Here is a 24,517-nt window from a genome sequence, read left to right as displayed (position 1 = left end):
TAGTGACAGGAGCGCCAAATGTGAAATAACAGGAATGCTGAGACAGATGAACTAGATGTAGCATGCTAGTGACAGGATCACTGAGTGTGGCATGCTAGAGGTAGGAGCATTAAGTGTGAAATGTAACAGGATTGTGTGTGGTGGAATATTAGTGCCAGATGTGATGAGAATGGCAGACTAGTGGCAGGTGTGCCAAGTGTGAAATGTTGGTGACAAATTTGCTGTATGGAAGGCTAGTGGAGGAGTGTTAAGTATGGTATGTTGGTAACAGATGTGCCATATTGTATGCTAGTGGTAGGAGCATTGAGTGTGAGATGTAACAGGATTGCTGAGTGTTGAATGTTAGTGACAGATGTGCTGAAAATGGCAGGCTACTGGCAAGTGTACAAAGTGGGGAATATTGGTGAGGTGACAGATGTGCTGACTGTGACAAGCTAATGGCAAGAGTGACCAGTGTGGAATGTTGGTGACAGATTTGCCATGTGACATTCTAGTGGAAGGAGTACTGAGTGTGAGATGCAACAGGATAGTTGTGTGTGAAAATATTGGTGACAGATGTGGCAGCTAGTGGAGGAGTGCTGTATGTGGTTTGTTGGTGACAGATATGCCATGTGGAATGCTAGTGGTAGGAGCATAGAGTATGAGATGTAACAGGATTGTTGAGTGTGGAATGATAGTGACAGATGTGCTGAAAATGGCAGGTTTCTGGCAAGTGTGTAGAATGGGGAATATTGGCGACAGGTGTGCTGAGTGTGGCAAGTTAATGGCAGGAGGGCTGATTGTGGAATGTTGGTGACAGATGTGCGGTGTCACATGCTAGTGGTAAAGTGCTGAGTGTGAGATGTAACAGGAATGTGGAGTGTGAAATGCTGACGACCCATGCATGGAGTATGGCAGGCTGAGAGTGGAACGTTGGTGACAGATGTGCTGTGTGGCATCCTAGCCATAGGATTTGTGACCGATGTGCTGAGCATGGCAGGCTAGTGGCTAGTGTGCAAAATGGGGAACATTGGTGACCGATGTGCTGTGTGGCAAGTTAATGGCAGGACTGCCCGGCATGAAATATGGGTGACAGATGCACTGAGTGCGTCAGGCGTTGTGGAGGAGTGCTGAGCCAGCGTGTGGCAGGCTAGCGGTGCCAGATGTGCAGCGAGTGGCACGTTGAGCGCCAGACGTGTCCTACCAGCCCCTCTCGCACGGCTCTGGCCGCCTGGTGTCTCACGTACAGTGCTGCGCGCTGTGTGTGCAGCAGATGAGTAATGAGCAGCTGAGGGCTGCGCGCAGGAGACCCAGAGCTTTGCAGACTCCTTGCCTGCCAGCGGAAAGAGGGGCAGAGGCTGTCTCCGGCTCTGACTCGTCAGCGAAGGACAGACCCCGCTGAAGATTGAAAACCTGCACAGGCTGAGGCTGAGCCCGGTTGGCGTGCAGGTGCGTCGATTGCGACCGAGTGGCAACGAAGCCAGGGAGAAGATCAGGAAGGCGATCGACGGCAGGCAGCGGCCAATCCTGCTCGCAGCTCCCAGGGAAGGCTGCAGGCATGAACCCCAGCGATGCCAAGGAGTATCTGGCGCGGAGGGAAATCCCTCAGCTCTTCGAGGTAAGGAGAAAGGGCAAAGGCCAGATGTGGCGTGAACACCCCCCCCCCCCCCCCAACGCATGTACGTTAGCCGCTGGATAAATAGTGAGAGGGCAATGTAGCATGCAGGAGCTGCGGCGCCCCTTCCAGAATTCAGCGAGCCATTCCCCCAGATCGCCTCTTCTGCTCTGGCCACAGGTGGCCGACGCCGGCAGGATGCGGGATCTGCAGGGAGGCAGCTCACGCAGCAACTTGTGGGATCCTCGCAGTTCCTGCTCCTCTGCAACTTGCTTCAGTTTCTGGCAGAATCGAGGTCAGCGAAAGCGAGTTCTGAAAAGCAAGCGCCTAATGGCCCTGGGCGTTCCAGCACTGAACGCGAAGCCGCCTTATCGATTCCTGCTCTGCAGAAACGCTCGGGTCTTGTGGGGATGAGCCGGGCGCTGGAGATGTGCGCCGAAATGGTTGGCTCACGTTAGCACCTATTGGCAATTACTTAACATGTTTTGCATTCATAATGCCGAGTGCCATTCTTGTGAGAGCTGTGTTTTTTACACCGAACACTTTTTAAAGTGTGAGAACTCTGCTTTTGAGATCGTTTTAATCCATGTGCTGGCTCGCTCATCCGAGATGCTAATTGCCATCTTTCTAGAAAGAGTGCTGAGCGTGTTACCATTATTACAGGGAAATAGCAGAAGTTTTGAAACTGTGTTCATGCTCCTGTTGCTCTGGTGTCAGCCTCAGCGGCTCCAGCTTGTCCCATTGAGGCACTTATTTTTTAATGGAAGGAGAGAGAGGGCAGCTGGCACGCTGCTCTTTTTTTTTTTAACTTAAGGATTTGTATGTAAGATACCACAAAGTATGTAATTTGTGCTGTTATGCACAGCCACGCCCTGAAAGGGTTATGGTGCATAAGATACAGTGCAGACAAGTGTCAGGCATCCGAGAGGTACTTATTTCATCACATGATATTCCACCAACCCTGGCCTATAAAAGCAAAGAAAACGTCAAACATTTTTTAAATAACTGCAGCTTGGGTTGCTAATGTTATAGGGTTATCTGAATGGATTTCCAAGGCAAGTTTTGAATGACTACAATCCACAGGACTGGATTATTTTATTTTATTTTATTTTTTTACTTCAGATGATTTGAGGTCACCCTCTAGCCCTAATATTAACACTATTCATAATAACCTCTATTCTCGTTCTGTGAAAACTGGAGTTGCACCAAAATTAATGCACAGCATCAGAGCTTGGTGGGATAGAGCAACCCCCCCCCCCCCCCCAATAGCTTTGTTCGCTGCAAGAAATAATATATACAGGCGGGTGAGTAACTGTGGAAACATGGCTCCAGAATTTTGAAGAATAGTCCGATGTTCTTATCGTAGTGTGTGTCGTTTTGGCATTATGGGGGCTGAGGGAAGAGCAGTTGCATATTAATCAAAATAATCTGGAGGACAGACTAAAAGGCACGCAGCAAACAAAATATAGTGAGTAGAATCATGCACTAGTCATGAACGTAAATGACTGCATATTATCAATACAGTATATTCACTGGTATAAATTACTTAAATCATCTAACATATTTATTAAATTGTTTAAAAAAGACAGTATAAGCCAACCCGACATTCTAATTACTAAAGATTTTCTTAGTATTAATTTTGGCTTAAATCATCAATATGTATAATAATTTTTCTCTTCTATCATGAAATTAACTAACTGAGAAACGATAGGAAAAAACAGTCAATTTTAAGGTACTTGCCTAAGGTATGTAGAAGACTAGCTATGAGAAAGCTAATTTCTCTATCACCAATTAAAACATATACATAGTTATACATGTTTTGTGTATAATAATTTGTATTTATATTCTGCCTTTTGTGACACTAGTGAGAAACTAACATTTCCTTCAGAATTTTTATTAGCAACTAATTTTAACCATGGGATATAAAAAAACGATTTTGTTAGTAAACTCAATTCAAGATGCAGCTTTTGAATATTTAAATCAGGAAAACAGATTACAAAGCAGTGTATATTAAAAAGATCACTATACTGTAAAATGATTATCAATAAAAGCAATAATTTTGCAGTTATACACAGCTGATGCCCATATATCAACAGTATAAATAGGCCTTAAGATAATGTCCATATTAAAACATATCTTTTAAACCTACATATGTATAAATCTAATTCAAATACACACCAGCAGCCATAAATATGAGATGCAGTAGTTGCATGAAATATGATGATCTCCAGATGGTTTCTCACTACTTTCTGATGAAGACTGAAACCAGACAGACAGCTAACCACACTTGGAAATATGCCAAGTTCAAGATGACTTAACCTGAAGCTTTTTATAACCTTGTGTCTTTTCAAACTTTCTCAAATGGCTTGGAACAACTGATTACACTTTAGCTTTTAGTTAAGTTCACAAATTTTCTCTCTCCATGTTTGCTGTGGGGTTGGTCCTCATTAAATGCTAATGGAAGATCGCACAGCTGGACACAGAGCACTTTCATAACATGGGCAATTAACAGGAACTTTCTGGAGAAAATGTCACTGGCCATTGGCAGTTCCTTCAGGGAGGCCCGATCAGTGTCATTGTAAGATCTTGTATTGTATCCTTTATTCCAGTTTTAAAAAGGGTTAAATAAATAAAAAAAAAATTCAGATGTTTTACATCCTGCTTAAACTATATGCAGTTAAACTCTGTATTCTTCAAATCAAATATTGGTGCTAATGTTCAACGTTTCTATACTAAAAGCTGTTTTTGATATTATGCTTTCAGGGTCTGTTGAATGGATTAATGTATTACAGACCTGATGACCCAGTAGATTATTTGGAAAATTGTTTGCAAAAAGTGAAGGAACTGGGAGGATCAGAAAAGGTGAGATGGGACACTTTTGTAGGTCAGGAAAAGAGGACATTGCCTCCCCTCAATGGAGGACAAGCCCGAAGAGCCTTTTTCAGAAATGGTAATGTATATTTCTAAAATGGATTATTTAATGCTAACTATACTGTTGTGTAGTTTTGTACTCAGGAGTTTGGTTTCCTGTGTGAGTGAGTTTAAACTGGTCTCAATACAAGTACTAAGTTCTGAATTTGCAAATATTGAAAAAAAAAGCGGAAATCGATGGCTTCTTGGCTCTTCTTGCATAGATCCGTCTTTTCACCGTGTTCTTTAAACAGTGAATTATTCCTTATATGTGCGCGCTCACATAGGAGAGACATTACTTGGATGAAGACTGCATAATGACTGACAATTTGATAACATTTTTGTTTCTAAAACTCATGATAAAGTAGTGAGGTTGCTTTGTTAAGCCACTTTAATACATAGAAATAAGAGTCAACGAGTTGCAGGTGATACATGCTTATTGACCTAAATACATTTTCAACTAGCTCTTGAGAGCTATGGTGAAGAAGCAAGGCTCTTGAAAGCTACTTGAAGTCATATAAAGTTAGGTCAGTAGAATAGTATCACCCACAACCTATTTCTTGATCTTTATTTCTACATATAACGCATGAATAAAGAAGTCACAAAGTTGTGGAATTCCACCTCGCATGAGTAAATAGTGAGAATAGATCCCACATCTAATGGACAGACTTTCTGGGGTCTATTTCCAGCCACTCCAGTTAAAAAAGGCCTAGATTCATTATTTCGCTATAATTATATAATTATAATACACGGGTGAAATGATCGCCCGCTGTAGAAAAAGGGGTGTGGGCAGGCAAATGAGTAGCCGGCCATATCGCAGCGTACGGTAACACATGCAGCGTTGTGTTCTCATATGCGGTGATATCGGCCGCGCTAGTCATTTTCACCCCTGTAGCCCCCCCCCCCCCCCCCCCCGGGAAAAGCTGTAGCTATTTCCCGCGAAATTGCCAGCGCTAGTGTGTGTTAGTTTATCGCACACAGCGCTGGCAGCCCCTAAACCCCACCCAAACTCCTCCCTGTTGAATAATACATTTTAAATTTACAACACGATTTGTGATAGGCCATAACGCCAGCGATAACGGCCTATCGCAAAATGATGAATGAACCTCAGAGTTAGCCAGATAAACTTGTCCAGCTCCCTGTGCAAGGATATTCAGTGATGTGGGTGCGGAATATCTTAAAGTTAGCTGGATAAGGTTATCCTGCTAACTCTACCACAATTCTTTGGCTGCCCTAAAGTTATCTGGCTATGTTAGCTTGCTAATGCTGAAAATCGGCATTTATCCAGCTATCTTAGCTGGATAGCCAACTCCATCCTGGAATGGCCCCAACCTCACCTCCAAGTTAACCGGATAACATTTTAGCTGGAGTAAAAGTTATCCAGCCAACACAGAACTGGTTAACATGGCAGGGTTTTCAAACCTCATCATTTTTCTGGCTAAGTCTAAAATAATCAGGCAAATATCTGGATATCTACCTCTGTGCGTTTTATATTGTATACTGTATGAATAGCATTTCCTACAAAAGATGTAAAATTAAGACCTAATGCAGTTGTTCCTGGCTGTTTTGGTTTTGCTTTAACAGTGTAAGTGCTCTTGTGATGTCTTTGACCACTATGAAGGCAGCTGATTTGGTGGCCTGAATCAAGTTTGGGGCCTGATGTAATGAGTTAGACTCAGCAGAGTGCACAGTTTTACCTGCAGTTGTGTGCAAACTTTGTAACTGATGCAAAAAAGGAGTTTTGTGCACAAAAAAAAATGTGTGGTAGAACAGTACACACTGCTTAGTAGGGATGTGAATCGTTTTAGGACGATTAAAATTATCGTCCGATAATTTTAATATCGTCTTAAACCGTTATGGAACACAATACAATACAGATTCTAACGATTTATCGTTATAAATCGTTAGAATCGTGAGCCGGCACACTAAAACCCCCTAAAACCCACCCCCGACCCTTTAAATTAAATCCCCCACCCTCCCGAACCCCCCCCAATAACTTAAATAACCTGCGGGTCCAGCGGCGGTCCGGAACGGCAGCGGTCCGGAACGGGCTCCTGCTCCTGAATCTTGTCTTCTTCAGCCGGCGCCATTTTCCAAAATGGCGCCGAAAAATGGCGGCGGCCATAGACGAAAAAGATTGGACGGCAGGAGGTCCTTCCGGACCCCCGCTGGACTTTTGGCAAGTCTCGTGGGGGTCAGGAGGCCCCCCACAAGCTGGCCAAAAGTTCCTGGAGGTCCAGCGGGGGTCAGGGAGCGATTTCCCGCCGCGAATCGTTTTCGTACGGAAAATGGCGCCGGCAGGAGATCGACTGCAGGAGGTCGTTCAGCGAGGGTTCCGGCGCCTCGCTGAACGACCTCCTGCAGTCGATCTCCTGCCGGCGCCATTTTCCGTACGAAAACGATTCGCGGCGGGAAATCGCTCCCTGACCCCCGCTGGACCTCCAGGAACTTTTGGCCAGCTTGTGGGGGGCCTCCTGACCCCCACGAGACTTGCCAAAAGTCCAGCGGGGGTCCGGAAGGACCTCCTGCCGTCCAATCTTTTTCGTCTATGGCCGCCGCCATTTTTCGGCGCCATTTTGGAAAATGGCGCCGGCTGAAGATGACAAGATTCAGGAGCAGGAGCCCATTCCGGACCGCTGCCGTTCCGGACCGCCGCTGGACCCGCAGGTTATTTAAGTTATTTGGGGGGGGGGGTTCGGGAGGGTGGGGGATTTAATTTAAAGGGTCGGGGGTGGGTTTTAGGGGGTTTTAATGTGCCGGTTTTTCGATTTTTTCGATTTTTAACGATTTTTAACGATTTTTCACGATATTTTACCCCCCCAAACGGCAACAATACGATTCCCTCCCCCTCCCAGCCGAAATCGATCGTTAAGACGATCGAGGACACGATTCACATCCCTACTGCTTAGCGCCCTTGCATGGAAACCACATGCAAATGAAGGCATTCGCTATTACCTCCACCCCAATGCAGATAGAGGTGCTGGCTTAACTCAGATTCTCTTAGTGCTAGAAATTGTATTCCTGATCTGAGATGGAAGTAAAATTTCCAGTGCTGCTGTTAGTCTATGGGCAGAAGCAAGAGTTCTGGTACAGGGACCTGTAGTCTGTATTTAATGTGGAGAAAATATGCTCTGTGCACAAAATATGAACTGTGCAGAAAGCATTTTTTGTGCGCATAAATCATATTTTATGGCCAGAAAACATGATTTGTGTTTTCTGTGATCATTTTCTCATTTGTGTGCATGTTTTTACTCCTATCAGGAGTTTAAAAAACAATTAGCTCGTGTGTTAAGAAACTGTGCTGAATTTCAGTGCACAGTTTTAACACTCAGCTAATTCCATCGGCCCCCTTGATTTGCTAGAGATGGTGTGTTGCATCATTTTATTTCAATTCCAGAATTGTTTTTAAAAATTGATTTAATGGTAACTCAAAGTTTTTTTTTGATTGTTATTTAGCCATATAGATGCTGAAAGTAAAAATAAATCCCTCATCTCTGATAGAAATCTATTAGAAGTGTATTACAAAGCATTTTTGAGCAATCATATTTTATAGGAACAATTATAAATGTGTAGAGTAGTATAGTGATTATAGGAAATGTTTTCTGCATACACAGATAGAGATGGGGTGGGGGAGAGGGTCAGGTGGCTCATTGACGATGCTCTGCACCGCCTTGCAGAAGGTCCGATCCAGTCCTCAAGTTGTACCTTCTGCTCCCCAGGTCAGCATTCACAGCCCGAGGGGGCAAGGGAATACTGTTAATTGCTTTAAGGGTGACACCTAGTAGCCAGATGCAGGGCTCAAGATTGCAGGGTTCTCGAAGGAGACCTAGTGCATAAGCCCCTGGCCCAGGACCAGCCAAGATTATGTTGGAGAGGATATAAAATAGGGGAGCAATCCCTGAATAGTTGCAAAGGAAGGTTCACAGTGCCAGTTCTCAGACCTAATTTACTCGAGGAGGTGGAAGCAGGATGTGAAGGTCACACAGAATCTTTAACAGAAATTGTCATGCCAGAAGGAAAAGAGGAATGTGACGTATAGAAAGGGGCACTGATGAAGTTGAATCCTTGTTGATGTTTTTATTTATTAAGATCAGCGGCTATCAGTGTGTCTCACATAAAGGGGTTGTGTAAGTGTCATTTGGTGGCAGATGCTTGTAACAAAGGACAATTACAGCATAAGGTAGACTAAGATGAACAAAAAAGGCAAGATATCTGATGCAAGCCTTCATGCCACTCACTGTCTTGCTGGTTTGTCTTTATTTCACTGCTTGTGGGTTGTTTCTTTACTGTACAGTGCTGCCGCCAGACAGTGGTAACTTTCCTTATCGACGATATGACAGACTGCCTCCAATCCATCAGTTCTCCATAGAAAGTGACACAGATCTCTCAGAAACTGCGGAGTTAATTGAAGAATATGAAGTATTTGATCCTACAAGAACTCGGCCCAAACTTATTCATGTCATAGGTAGGAATCATAAAGTTCCGGTGATGCTTTGCCAAAACGTTAGGATGGTGATCACTAATAACTTACAACTTCTCTGGGCCTATTTGGGGCCCAAATGGTACTCTTTTTTTTTTTTTTACTTTAAATTAATTTTATACCTTGCAGTAGTTAATGAAACAGTTCTATTGAATTTATGTTGCAAATCCTCCCCACCCCCACCCCAAAAAAAAAAAAGTTTTTTGAAGTCTTCTTATACTGAGATATGGATAGGATGTAATTTAAAAAAATGATTTCCTTCTTGAATAAAGTATTGTGATTGCCATGTTAGTCCTTTTGGATAGGTAGAAGTAAAGGTCAACAAGCAAGCTGTAGGTGAGACCTTTTTAATCAGATGTGCACGTGAAAGTGAAAATACTTGCATATTTTCTACTTGTATAAAATATATAAAATACGCGAATAGAGGCCACTTATGCATGCTTTCTCATTTTTACACACTTAAAGTTTTTTGAAAATTCACACCGCAGTGTTCCAATAGACAAGCACAAAGCATCCTTTCCCTAAAAAATGTTCCATTTTTAATGTTGATGAAATAATGCAGAAAAAAAAGATTGGCAAACAAGTTGTAGGTGATACTATTTTTAGTGAACTAACTTAACACATTTGCAACACGCTTTCGAAAGTCATAGTTCCTTGATCTGGCCAAGGCCAAATGAGCTACAGTTAATGTTCCTGAATTTACAAGTAACCATGGCAACCAACCTACCTTAGTATTTATGAAAGAGTGAAAAATAAAAAAAAGTCAGAGTCTCTTCTACAATCACTTTCGGGAAAACATGAATAAATGCTGCCTCTTCCCGCCTCGTCCGATGTTACCAGTAGTTTTATGCTTATTTTGCTTTGTTAGGTACGTTAAGAACACGGAAAGCATAATTCACTAGGCTTCTTTCCCTATAGAGACAGAATGGGAGAAAAACCTTAGTAAATGGGGGCCAAATTCACAGTTTCACGGTTTATTTATTTATTTATTTTTGTTGTTGAGACACCTCTTTTTTTGGAGCATGTCGTAAGTGGGCAGAAAGCAAGCTTTTACAGTAAGTTATTCGGTTTAATAATTACATAAGTATTCAGATAGCGAAAGCTTAATTAGGTTTACATGAAAAAGAGGCTTTAGTTGTCCCAAAAGCTTGCATCTAGGGACAGTAACGTTTAAACAGCTGCGCGGGCGCATATGTACGTGTGTGTGTGTGCCGGCTCATGCTAAAGGACACGGTCATTGCATAACGTAGACACGTATGTACGTGCATGGTATGAAATAGACCGAATGCATGTACATGTGCGCACAGTTTCTTTTATGGATGCACGCTCGTGTGCGCAATTGCCTCCTCTACCGCGTAAGTGGGGGAATTTTATAAGGGATGCATGCCAATGCCATTACCAGTTTTCCCAGTTCGTTCTCAGTTCACCCAGTTAAGGGATAGGACTTACAAACCCCACTCCCCTTTCCCCCTGTTAGCCCCAACCCTTAAAACTTCATTGAGTAGCCTCGGGTTTTTTTTCATTTTATTACTGAAATGCCATTCAGGGCAGCGATAAAGTTTCACAGCAGGGGAGTCCGGCGTGTGCTTGTGCACGTAAATACTTACGCGCACATTTCAGGTTAAAGTCCTGGAACACCCATGTCCCGCCCCTGCCTCTTTTTGGGCTCTCTCACTCGTGCGTGTACCAGAAGAGGCACGCGTATATGGACGCCTTTGAAAATCCACATGCGTCGGCTAGACATTCTCGTGTATCTCCCAGCCTTGGCACCTGCCAGGCTTTTCAAATTCACCTATATGTCTTTAGATATCCTAATGAAGGTATTTTCTCTACCCAAGTACTTTATTGCCAGGCATCCAAATAAATCTCATGTATAATTTAATATTTCAGCAATCTTTCATTAATTCCTCTCAACCACAAAATATTAGTTACATACCGTGTTACGGAACATTAATAAACAGTTATAGAGGCAATAAACTAAGAGACTGTCCAGTTCCTCTGATTTTCTGGCACTTAATTGGTCTTTCACTCCCACTTACTACAATTAGGTTCATACTCATCCTTTCTTTACAATGCTTTCTCCAAAATTTAGTAACACAAAGAGCCTAACTTTGATGGAACCAAAGTAAAACGAAAAAGTATTAGAGGATCTGATTTATTCTAAGGAATAGAGGTGAGGGATTTGGATAAGGGCATTGGCACAGGCCTTGCGAGCTTTTTACCCAAGGGTCTGTGGTTTGAATCCAGCGTAGAAGAGTAGTGACCAAAAATTGGTATTATTTGCCAGTTATTTAGGGGTTGATAGTACCTTAAATTGGGAGCATTTTCACCATCTTAAGAATTAATTATGCAAAACTATTTTGTCTAAAAAAGGATGCACTTTTATAAATATTTTGCACTTAAAAGCAAAGAAAACTGAATAAAATGTACCCCATCTTCCTTTGATTTTTCACATAGCTGGGATAAGGTGAAGGTGAGGAGAGTTGACAGAAGCAGTGGGGTGAGGGGTGGCTGCCTCCACCTCTGTGTCTCGTCTCCTCCCCTTACGGTGGTGGACTGACAGATTCATCATGGCCTGTGAGGTTTCTGCAGGGTGGAGGCGGAGCCTCAAACCTCTTCCTTTTTTTCCCCCTCCGTCCTCTCCTTTTGAGAGGAGGGGGACTGTGGGAGCCAGTAGGGATAGGAGCAAGAGGTCTGAAAGGTCCCCACGTCCCGCTCTCTCCTTCTAGCAGAGAGGGGGTGAAAGGAACCAGAGGCCTATAGGCCCCCCCCCCACACACACCCACCCACCCCTTTTCATCCTCCATGCAAGGATGAAGGAGGAGAAATAAGAGGCAACGACTTCTGCCCCCTTCAATCCTAGGTTCCTCTGGTCCTTGCAGGGAGGGGGAGGCAAATGAAGGCTTACAGTCCCTCTCCGATTTGATCTGCCACAGCGTTGACAGGAGGACCAGAGGACGCTGCGATATTCTGATTATTTATATATCATGTATTCACGCTCATAGTCCACAATTTCTGAAAAAGTTCAAGAAACATGCAATTACATACAGAACATATAAATAAAACAGGCATCTAATAAATCAGGTAGCATAATTAGGGACCTTCGTTTTTATTTTATTTTAATCAGTGTATGTAATAACCAACAAAAACAGGAGAAAATCATTGGGGGGGGGGGGAAGTGAGCCATTTTTGTCCACAGATTTTCTGCCGTTGGGTTGGTTATAATAAATGGCCATACCTTCCCAGGGAAAATAAAACTGAAAACGAAGGTCCCTAAGCACATTAAAGACAGATAAAGTGGTTAGCCTAGTGCGGTACTAACAGGAGGGCCAGAGGTGCCTGGCCTTCTGCATTTTCCCACTTTTATCATGAGCTGAAGGGGAGCATAAAAAGCTTTTGCCCCTGGTTCCGTCATGGTTTCACGATCAACTGGAGAACGGACAATTTAAATGTATTGCCTTTCTTTTGAATGGAAATTAGGGTAAGGTGCGGAAAATCCACGTATCTGAAAAGAAATCAGCTTTTTTTTTTCGCCTTGAGCGGGACTTTTCATTCCACAGAGATCGCTTTCCAAAGATAACCACTTCAATTTCTGCCAGACCTAGCAGCTACGTTTTTGGATGAAATTTTACCTAAAATCTAACTGCTCAAAATGTGACTGTTCCGACTTAAGCCTGCAATTCATTTGTATAGTTTTAGAGATGTAAATTAGTCAGTTAGTACGAACTGCCTAACTTCTTTCCCCGGACCTAAAGGATCCTAAGCCTGCCTCATTTTTTAACCAGCTAAATTTATTCACCATGTGTATTAAGCCATTCAGAGTGGGTCCATTTTTAACTGGCAAGGTTTAACTAGTTAACTCCCATAGTTAGGCAGTTAAGGGCCAGATTTTAGAATCTATGCCCGATTTTATAACATGCGCGCCAAGCCCTAGGGGAGCCCCAATGGCTTTCCCTGTTCCCCTGCCCCCCCCCCCACCCACCTTCCCCTACCTAAACCCTCCCCCCCCCATACCTTTGTTATATAAGTTGCGCCTGCCTCTGGCCATGCCCCTGCCCCGCCCTGCCCCGCCCACGTCCCGCCCCTTTTATCAAGCCCCGGGACATATGTGCGTGCCGGGGCTTGCGCGCGTTGCCAGGCCTATGCAAAATAGGCTTTACGCGCGTAGAGCTTTTAAAATCTGCCCCTAAATGTTTTGAAAATCCCCCCCCCCCTTACAGAATAGGATGTCAATAATTTAGACAAGAAATATGAGTTGTTGTCCCTACACTGGCTTACTGCCCTTTTAGTTTTCTGCCTCCTTATTGTAGGATGTATTAAGGGTTTACTCCCCTTTGTGTCTATGTGGAAAAAGCTTGGCATCTGCGGTCTTTAGCAATCTTAATTATTTGGTGATCTTCTCTTAGCTTCTGTTGAACACAGGATCCTTTCATTAAAGAAATCTTCTCAGTTACTGCATAACTGCTCTTCAGTTGGCAAACAAAGCATTAAAGCATGGATTGGATCGTTATGTGAACTTTCATCTCTATAATTGTTCCTTCCAGAACAGGGCTGGTTTCTGAATATGGGGGATATTGGCCCTCACAATAGCCATGCGTTATTACTTGAGCGCTAAAATTCACCAGAAATAAGAAGTGAATCCTACATGAAGATGTCCAGTGATTGCAGTAGAGAATCAGGGACATGGAGAACTATTACTTGTAGGTTATCATCTTCTTTTTCTGCCACTGCTGAATTCACTTTACTTGCCTGTTCCTTAATGTATAGATCCTCAGTTGGATGTTGAATCATATATTCTGTAATGTCCCTGTAGGGCTCAGCATATATTGTGCCATGTACATGATGCATACATAGTATCATTATCGCGAGGGCCAAGTTGTTGGTGAAAAATTGAAAATAAATCGTTAACATGGCTCTGCCCACTTCAAAACATTGCTCTTTCCTAACTCTAGGTGGACCCGGAAGTGGGAAGGGCACTCAGAGCCTGAAAATAGCAAAGCGCTACGGATTTGAATACATTTCAGTGGGTGAATTATTAAGGAAGAAGATCCACAACACTAGCACCAACAGGAAATGGAGCCTGATTGCTAAAATAATCACAACTGGCGAGCTAGCACCACAGGTACCCAAACTTTTACGACAGCACGTTCCTAAGATGTAAGATTCTCAGAAGCGCCTCAATAGTGTGGCAGTTCAATGTTGTGTTATTTCTTTATTTCTCTCTGAAAGGAAACCACAATTACTGAGATAAAGCAAAGATTAATGCAGATCCCCGAAGCTGAAGGAATTGTAATTGATGGATTTCCTAGAGATGTGGCCCAGGCATTGTCCTTTGAGGATCAAGTAAGAGCATTTTATGTTTTGATTTTTTTGATTTTTTTTTTTGACAACTCTTTAGTATCATCTCGCTGCTGCTGCTGTTGTTCTTGCAATACTTTGCAAAGGCGATAACCAGAAAAATATTATTGTTCCTGCTGCACTGCTTTGAGACTCTTTGGGCGTTCATAATTACAGGTTGTGATAAGGCCATTTTCTAAGTCTGCATTTTCAAATATTAAGACAAGTCTGTATGTTTAAAAACAAAACAGAGAAGAAGAACTTGATAGTAATTATATTAGAGCTGTATGGATTCCCACCCATCTTCAAGAAAAATATATCTAGTTTTATAACATTGAGTGCTCATTAAAGCAAAACACTGTGATCTGTCAAAAATGAACAGTTCCAGGGTTTCATTGTTATGACACCAGTGTTTTAGAAAGGAAGGTCAAGATTATGAGTTGAATCACATATACAGTATTTATATTTCAGATCACCCAGCCTCATTACTTCTGTTGTGCTGCCTTGCTTGTCTTTGGCTCACTTAGGTCCGGATATACTAAAGGGTTTTCCCCATTTTGTGTCTATGGCAAAGTACCCAGGGCTTATGCGTACTAATATCCTTAACATCAAGAGCATCTTGGCGTTAAGCGTGCAGTAAATGAAAAATAAATAAATAATAGTCATCAGTGTGTTCACGTGGCATTTGTGAAATCTGAAAGCTAGAAATCAGGATAATTGTATAGCTAATGGAAATGCATCTGAAAAGTGTAAGCCATATAATTATATTTATAGTAACATATAGATAAATATAATACCATGCATGTGTCGTCTCACTTCCCGGTCCCCTGCTGGCCCAGCTGCTCCCCCTACTCCAGTGAAATAGGAACTCATCTTCCGCTCGGGCTTAAAATGCTGATAGCCTGGGTGGAACATGGCAGGAGAGCTGGAGTCAGTGGCACCAATAGGGTCTCTTCTTCCCACCCCCTGTGGCCTGGAAGAGGAAGTGGTATGCAGTGGCCGCGTGCACAGGAAGAAGAGACCATGCTAGATTGGGCAGCAGTGGCCCGAAGAAGAGTAGAGAGGCACAGCCTGAAGAATGAGCAGTGTGGCGTGGAGCAAAAGAGGAGCAACATCAGCCCCCGTGGCCGATGGGACTCCTTTCTTGAGGCCGCAAGGACTGTAAGTGGAGGAGGGTGCTGCTGCCGCTAAGGCTGGAAGTGGAGGAGGCTGCTCCTGGTGCTAATTCGGTGGAGGGGAGGGAGAGAGAGAGAGAGAGAGTGAGTGAGTGAGTGAGCAAGCAAGCATATGTGTTTGAGATCCTGTGTGTGTGTGTGTGTGTGTGTGTGAGAGAGACAGCATCTATGTAAGTGAGTGATTGAGAGCCTGTATGTGTGAGTGTGTGATTGAGAACTTGTTTGTGTGAAAGAGAGCATGTGTGTGATTGAGATCCTTTGTGTGTGAGAGAGATAGCATGCGTGTAAGTGTATGATTGAGAACCTCTGTGTAAGTGAGAGATATCATGTGTATGAATGATTAAGAGCCTGTGTGTATAAATGAGAGAGAGCATATGTGTCTGTTTGTGTGATTGAGAGCTGGTGTAAGTGAGAGAATATGTGATTGAGAGCCTCTGTGTAAGTGAAAGAAAGAGAGAGAGCATGCGTGTAAGTGTGTGAATGAGTCTATGTGTGTGAGAGAAAGAGACAGCATGTATATAAATGTGTGATTGAAAGCCTGTGTGTGTGTGTGTGTGTATGTGAAAAGACAGACAGCATGTGTGTAAATGTGTAATTAAGAGCCTGTAAAAATGAGAGAGAAAAATCACATGTATATGTGCGTGATTGAGAGCCAGAGTGAGAGAGAGGAGAAAGTTGCAAGCGACCATCTCTCCTCCTGCTAATTCAAAACAATTTCAGGGCACCTGGATATCAAATGTTCCCAGGTATGCAGAGCAAAGCATTTTTTTATCCTTATTATTTTTCATTATTAGGTCTTTGTGCCTGCTATTCTGAAATATTTTATTGATCTCTAGAAATTTTTTATTTGAGTTTTTAATTATTGGATATTCCATTCATCAGTTGTTTCAAAATAATCTGTTCTTTTTATTATTATGGTTTTACTACTATTGGTTTTATATTTCTTGATTTGTTTTATGAGGACTGGTGATGTTTCTCTTTTTCCTTTGTTACTCTGCATACAGTCTCTCTGGCTTGTTGCGGTTTCCAATTTAGTTTTTGTCTGCATGTTTCTATTTATGCTTTATGGTCTCTTTATTCTTTGTTAGGTGAGGGTCTCCACAATTGACTGAGGTGAGGTAGTTTCTGTGTAGGGCTCTATAGTAGCCTGACTTGGTCTGTTTTCCTAATAGGAGGTGTATTGGTGTCTTAAGGCCTGGTGTAACAATTTCAGTTTTGCCTTGTAAGGTGGTTACTGAGTGCTGGAAATTGGTGCTGTTTTGGTATGGGATGTTTAATATTTATGCAGTTTCTGTTCAGACAGAGAACTTATCTTTCCTTTGTGTCATTCTTAACAACAAAAATAATATTTGGCCTTTATTTTTTATTTCCACCGTGAATTGTAATAAGCAGTGTGTCACACATGTGAGCGTGGTCTGTCAGGTGTGTCACAATTGGGGAAAAGATTGAGAATCACTGTCTTAGACAAAAAACTTGGAACTTATAGTATCAGAAAAATATGTACATGGAGTAGTAATCTACTTCATCCTGCCCTCAATGGGCTTCAGTCAGAAATCACCTTCGAGCACATTCACTTTTAATCATCTACCAGTCCCCGGTATCCCTTTTGCCAAAACAAATCTTTTAAATTTTATTTTTATTCAACTCTTAATATTATCAAGAAACTCAAAACTCCACAGTCTTAGTATTCTGCAAACAGACTAAAAAAGCCTCTTAAATCTTCTCTTTTCAAAAGTACTTGTCAGAAAGGTACAAAAGTATTCAAAAAAACAAGAATTATTTAAACCAATATATGGCTTAGAGTGCTGCATATTATCTGAGGTATATAGGATATTCCTAAGGCAAAAGAATCACAGATATTTTGTAACTTCAACTTCAGACGCTTCATAATATCAGACTCTCCCGTTCCAAAGTTCCTCCTGACATGGCCAGTGTTTCGGCAGAACCTATGCTGCCTTCCTCAGGGGTCTCAAAATCAAAATCACATGCAAGCATTAGTGCTAATTCAACAACACAAAATTAGAAAAACTAAATCACTCCACTGATCAGCTTCTGGCACCCAGTCATGCACACATTGCTCATAGCTTCGGTTCCCTGCTGGTAATGGAGGTATAGATCCAAGAAACGCTGGCAGCCTTACTCTTCTATAAAAACTCATCAGCCAATCATTGCAAAGATTTTGAAACTGCAACCAACCCTCGGATCTCATTGGAAATACTATCATCCCAAATCGTTCCCTGCTCGTAAGGGCAATGTACTTCAAAAAACACCAACAGCCTTACTCCTATGTGCACATTCAACAGTCGATCATTGGCCAGAATTTAAAATTGTAACCGTGCTTCTCAAATCCCACTGGTTAACACTGCAATCCCAGAGCCAAAGGGACTCCACTTAGAAAATACAATGCATTTGAAGCTGTAACTTGTTGTTGTATCTGTGGACCCTTGGGCTGAGGTGAGATTGACTCTACCTGCAGGGAGGACCCCTGCAGGTCCTCACCATTAGCAGGCAGACCTAAGCAAAGCAGAGACCGGTCAGGAGCTTCACCTTTACCAGCCCACAGATCAATCTATCTCTCAATTTATACCATTGGGATAAATAGCGTTCATTCTGTATATCCACTTTTATTCCTTCCGAAGAAGAATCAGATCATGGTTCCCCCCACCCCCTCCCAAGGATTGATCGCTGTTTTTTCCAATACCGAAAATTTTAATTCAGCAAATGAATGTTGTGCAACCAAACAATATTCTGCTAACGGGGTGTGCAGTCTCTGACAGGTCAGAGCACTCCAGTGCTCTAGTCATTTCGTTTAAGGGATCTTTTAATTTGGTGTCATTGTGGAGAATATGTTGAATCCTCAGCTCAGTGTACAGCGGGGTGTCAAAAAAAAGCAAATAGACTGGTTCAGAAAAGAACGGAAAATAAAGCAGAGAATATCATAATACCTCTGTATTGATCAATGATGTGGCTGCAGCTTGTGTGCATTTTTAGTGCCCCATTTCAAAAAGGATAAAGTAGAATTAGAAGAGAAACAGAGAAGGGCAAAAAAAATGACTGTATAAAGGGGATGGTTAGGGCTCTTGGAGAAGAGGTGATTGACAAGCGATTTGATAGAGGCTTATAAAATTATGGGTGGGGAGGAACAGGTTAACAGGTGACAATTATTTATCCCTTCAAATAGTACTAAGACTAGGGGACACTCCATGAAACTTACAGGTAACAGATTTAAAACAAAATGGAAAAAATATTTTTTTCACCCAACATGCAATCAAATTATGGAATTTGTTGCTGGAGTTTGTGCTGAAGGCATTTTGCATAGCTGGATTTAAACGGGGTTTGAACAAGTTCCTGGTGGAAAAGTCCATAAAACTATTATTAGCTAGTGAGATTGGGAAAAGCCCCTGCTTCTCTCTGGGAGTGACCAACAAGAAATGGATCTAGTCTTTGGGATCTGCTGAGTACATTTTGACCTGGATTGGCCACTCTCAGAGAAAGGGTACTGGGCATGGTGGACCTTTGGTCTGACACAGCATGGCGTGGCATATCTTATGTTCTGACATTGTTAAACAGCAGCGGTATGACTGTATCAGGTTTTTGAGAAGGCACTGTGGTAACCTGCATGGAGGGGTCCATGGTTAAATTCCAAACTTCAATGAGCATGGAGAAGCTGGCATTTTTATTTATTTATTTATTTTTGGACAACAGCCTCACTAAATCTGGTGGCTATGAGGATTATTACAAAACTTGATAATAAGACACGGAAAGGTGCTCAGGTGTTGGATTAAGTACTGGTCTTGTAAGAAGCAAACTTGAAAACGAGAAGGCCTGAAATGGCCCACTTGTAGATGTGGTGGAGGCCAACATTTTTGACAGATTGTGGGCATGGTTGGAACAGTTATGGAGGGTGCATGGTAGGTAAAGGGGTTGATATGTCAAGAATAAGGCAAGATACGGTAGGGGAACAGGGGTGCACAGGAAAGGAGAGGGAGTTAGTGTTGGGATGCATGGAGGAAACTGTATGCTTATCTACTCAAAACAAAAGAATCTCAATTTGGCAGACTGAATGGGTCAATTTGGGCTTTATCTGCCATCATCTACTTTGTTATGAGGTTGATATTCAGAAGTTGAGTTGATATTCAGAGCTGAGTTTCAATATTTCCTCCTGCTGAATGCATACATTTATCCAGACAAAAAGGGGTATCCATGAAGGCTTTCTGGGAATGGAGGCGTAACTTTTTCCAGTGCATGCATATTCAGCAAAGTCCAGGTAAAGTTATGCGCATATGTCTGATTAGAAAAACAGCAGGCCTAACTTTACTTGGTGTGATGAAATAACATTCCCACAGGACAATTTCTGCGTTTACGTCGCCTATGTTCCTCTACCATAGACTTTATTTCAAATGCACAAATCATGTTTTCGAGATTCCTCGGCTATGGCTATCCTAGGCGTTTGCTAAAAAAAAAAAAAGCTTACAAAAGGGCCCTTTATGCACTCCGGGACTGGCTTCTCCTACCCTCTACCCATGATACAGAATCTCGCATTGCATGTGTCTTACCCCACACAAGTCGCATCGGAGAGGTTTGTTCCATCATTCATAAATATTGGTTGGTACTGTCTCCTTTATCCATCTTTTCAGTCCATCCGAGGTTTACTTTTAAACGTGGCAAAAACCTCCGAGATTTTTTGGCCTCTTCCTTTCTAACATCCCCAACAGATTCCTTAGAGCCACCTAAGGGACTTTTCCCCTGTGGCCACTGTGCTGCTTGTCCTCTCTCATGTACTCCTATCTGTTTTTGTTCACCCCCAAAGTAGAAACATTACACATTACAGCACACATCTTCTTGTGACACAATGGGAGCCATCTATATTATCATTTGCCCCTGTAATTTATTATATGTGGATAAAACCTCTCGCAAGCTGAAAGTTTGAATTTTAGAGCATCGCTCCTGAATCAGAAATAGCAGACTGGTGGCTCTGCTGACAGAACACTGGCGCACAAAAAAAACCATCCGTTGTCTGATCTACGTTTTTTTGCCTTAGAGGTAATGTCCCAATCCCCTCGTGGTGGGGATTTCTCTCCCTTTTTGATTAAACGTGATCAACGTTGGATTTTTGAGCTCCACTCTTTTATTCCCCGCTGGTCTCAATAAAGAGATTGAGCGGGGAGCTTTTCTGTAGTTTTTCCCTTTTATTAGAAGCCTTTTTTGCCGTTCACCCTTCACTTAAGCCTTTCTTCTTCTTCATACTGGTATGGTTTCACCACCAGTGCTAGCTTTTGCTTCTGTCATTAACACTTCCTGTGCCCTTCTATTCATCGTTTGACACCTTAAGCCTTCAGTTTGCATCATAGTCTTTTATCACTCTTTGCTCCTTCATCGCACACTGGCGTCATTTTTTTGCAGACGTCATTGTGATTGACAGCACCTTTTCGGGGCGCTTAGGCATTTAAAACCTCTTCATCTTCCACCCTCTCTCCCCACTGAACCTATTTGGAACGCACAGTTGTGCCGTGTGTAAAGAATTCCACACGGGTAAACATGTTTGTTTTATCATATTTCTTTACTCTCTCACAATGTGCCTCTAAAGTTATCCCTCTTTTTTTTTCTTTTTTTCCTTCTCCCCCTCTTCTCCTTCTTTTCCCTCTGTAGGCGCGAATCCTCAAACATTTTTTGGCATCCACTCTGAGCATGGCTTGAAAGCTGCTTCAAATCTCTCTTTCTGCACGGTGTATCATCCTGGGGACAACGTAACCCACTAAAAGCTTGTCAGGCATCTCACACTGGTAATTTTAATTATGGAAGAAAAGTAAGCCAGAGTTTCCTGAGGGATGGTAAAGATAGAAGGAAAAAGAGGCACGGGGCTGATGGGAAAGGTAGTTTGGTTCCTTGCCAAAGCTCTCCAATCAGGGTAAAGGGAGCTGCCACAGGGAGCTGAACTGGTGATTGGGAAGCACAGCTGGGGACTAATTAAAGCAGCTGCTGCAGGAACGCTGCCTTCCAGGAGAAGCAGATGGGCGGTCAGAGGGGATGGACTTGCCCAGACTCAGGAGCAGAGGTGCCCCAATTGTTAGCCTGAGACCTAGAATCTGCACAAGGTATTGTGGAGGATTAGGCTTTAGGCTGGCCTGCAGTTGTTTACCAAAGCACCTTGCTAGAGAGATTTTAGTGTCTCAAGAAAGGAAGTAAAAGTTTCAAGTGTAAATGGAATAAAGTGGCTTTTTACTGCCAGTAACTATCTCTGAGTGTGTGCAGGGCTCAGGCAGCAACTTGTGACACTTGGAGAAAATGATGTACCTAACGTTTGAGTATATTCAGCAGGAGACTTGTGTGTGTAAGTCCGTCCCACTAAATATCCAGGATAAGCAGATTCATTTCTTGTTGCTCAGTCCCAAGGATAAGCAGTGGCTTTCCCATATGTACCTGGATACATTTTCCACTCGCCACAACATTGAATATTGTCCTCTTTGTTACTATTTTATTTATTTAAAAGGTCTTATATTCGCTGGATCAATGCAGTCATTCTACGTGTATTAAAAATAGCAACATATAACAATGTAACATCAGAAAAGGTAATCATTAGCATGTTACTTTTATGGTTCAGAACGATTCACAGATATCAATTCCACATATTAGTTGATGATTTTTTTTTATTTGGAAAAAACTATACATATAATTAATCTGTAAATAAACAGTGCCTGGAGTTTACGGTTATATTAAAACATTTAGAAAGAAAAGATGGTGCTTTGTATAATTCCCCTTGTTACAACAATATAATAAACAAAATAATGCAGGCGCTCGCTAGCCTTATTGGCTGTCTCAGGTATCATATAACACGATCTGTGCCATTAGATAGGCTTCGTCATCATTAAGATATAATCACACACATGGATGTGTGTAATGTGGATATTTCTTTTGGTATTTTTCTTTGCTTTTAAAATCTTTTTTGAAAACGCTCTCTCCCGGTAATCATAAAATGTAGGGTGTGTGTTAATAATATTTCATAGGATGTAATCTATCTTTCTCCGGTGTTAAGGGTAGTCTTTTGCTGTATTTTCTTTTTTCTTGTTATATGATACTTGAGATAGTCAATAAGACTAGTGAGCCCTGCATTCTTTTGTTTATTAGACTGATAGAACATTTGTTAAATGTTTTTATATTCTGATTTCTTGTACTTTATTTGAAAAACAGAGCACTGAACCCATCTTGAGTAAAACTGTTGTTAATGAAACGTTTTCTGATCTGTCAGATTATAAAATCAGTTAGTCCAAATTGAAAACTCTCCCCCTTTATTTTTATTGTACAATGGCTAAACACTTACTTATTTTGGTGGAGACAGAAAAAGCAATGGGAACGATATACCATAATAATTTATAAAAGAGCATTTTAATTAATATGAGAAACACTGAAGGTTTACTTCAAGAAGTTACTTTAAAATATGGCAGGGAACCCTTACGCTCAAATTTTAAAAGCCCAGCACACGTTAAAACCAGGGATTATGCACGTGACCGAGCCATGCGCGCTGAGCCCATTTTAGAACGGGCCCAGCCATGCGCATAACTCCCGGTATGCGCCAAAGTGCCATTAGTCGCTGTCCTGGGGAAGCGCGCGCCGGCAGTCAGACAGTACACATAACTTATTTGTGCTCTGAAGGAGCAGGTAAGTTAAAAAAAAAAACAACAAAAAAAAAAACCCAAACAAATTTAGAGTTAGCTTAGGGGTCGAGGAGGAGAGGGAAAAAGGGAGGAAGGGTAGATAGGAGTAAAGGAAAGTTCCCTCCCAGTCCGCTCCATAATTGGAGCGAACTGGGCGGGAACTGGGCAAAGGCCTAATCATGTTGCCTTGCGTAGGTTACAAAATCCCCCCCCCCCCCCCCCCCAAATGCATGCGCGAATCCCAACCCACCCGCACATGAGCACAGGGATTTTAAGATCCGGTGCGCATAGTAATCGGATTTTATAACATGCATGCAGCCAGCGCACGCATATTATAAAATCGGTGCATCCATGTGCGCGCACAAATCTCATCTTTGGGTGAGTTTCCTCACTCCGTAGGTCATCAAATCTTCTCAAGAGACCACTGTTCTGTTCGTACGTCTCACGTTGAATGTGAAAGTGGCCCCTAACCCCCTACACTAATACTTAACCCTCACCTCGAGTTACTAGGTGGGCCTCCCATAGGGATACAAATACCTGTCTAGGGAGGAGGCACTATAGCAAGGCTATCTCTCTTTCTCTCTCTCTCTCCATCATACTGAAACAGGCCTTTTCAACTTAGAGACGACTGAAAAGCAGCATGGTAGAGCTTTACGAAATGTTGAGTGCTCTAGAATAAGTTAGTAGAGAAGGGTTATTTACTCTATCAAACAGTACTAGACCTATAGGAATTTGTTGCCAGAGAATGTGGGCAAGACTAGTAGTATAGCTTAGTTTAAAAAAGATTTGCTCACGTTTCTGGTGTCAGAGCCATAAATGATTATTAGTCAGATGGAATTGGATGTCTCCATTTCTTATTTCTGGACACTGATAAAAAATCTCTAAACTCAATATTCAGGAAGATAATGCTGGTGTTGCCACACAAAGGAACATATGTTATATTGTGTAACAATATGAGAAGGCTAAAGAATGCACTGAATTGTAATGTAAATTTTCATGTCATTATTTGGAAATCAATTATAAATGCAGAAAATATTTCTGCATATAATAATGCAGGAAAATACATGTGTACTTATTAGACACATGCTGACTGACACAAAAACAAAGTTAATTAGCCTTGATGATTGATACTATTGCTCATACGTTTTTAACTTGAGCCAAAATTCAACCCCTTTTTATGCATATTAATAAGAAATTGATGGATATTTTGTTATCATTGGCCTTCTTAGAGATGTATTCTTGATGGAATATAGTATGTCTGACACACCAATATGAAGCTGTTGCAACCAAAAAAATGTAATAGAACATTCCAGAAAATCTGTAAAGTTGTTCAATTATTAGATTATCTATATTCTACAATATGTTAGTA

The 24,517-nt window shown here is 42.0% G+C and overlaps 1 protein-coding gene across 1 annotated transcript in view; it reads left to right on the top strand.

Moving 5' to 3' along the window:
* Window positions 1–4,365: 4,365 nt before the first annotated feature.
* The window catches only part of AK5 (adenylate kinase 5), a 273,170-nt gene continuing 253,018 nt past the window's right edge, over window positions 4,366–24,517 (top strand). Inside the window, exons 1-4 of the mRNA XM_029618848.1 lie at window positions 4,366–4,544; window positions 8,799–8,969; window positions 13,937–14,106; window positions 14,214–14,327. Coding sequence (XP_029474708.1) covers window positions 4,376–4,544; window positions 8,799–8,969; window positions 13,937–14,106; window positions 14,214–14,327 — 624 coding nt within the window. The 5' untranslated portion in view covers window positions 4,366–4,375. The remainder of the gene's footprint in view (window positions 4,545–8,798; window positions 8,970–13,936; window positions 14,107–14,213; window positions 14,328–24,517) is intronic.

This window comes from Rhinatrema bivittatum, chromosome 10 (assembly GCF_901001135.1).
Source record: "Rhinatrema bivittatum chromosome 10, aRhiBiv1.1, whole genome shotgun sequence".
Taxonomy (NCBI): domain Eukaryota; kingdom Metazoa; phylum Chordata; class Amphibia; order Gymnophiona; family Rhinatrematidae; genus Rhinatrema; species Rhinatrema bivittatum.
Note: the sequence above shows the minus strand (reverse complement) of the source record. Positions and strands in the feature narration are given on the sequence as shown.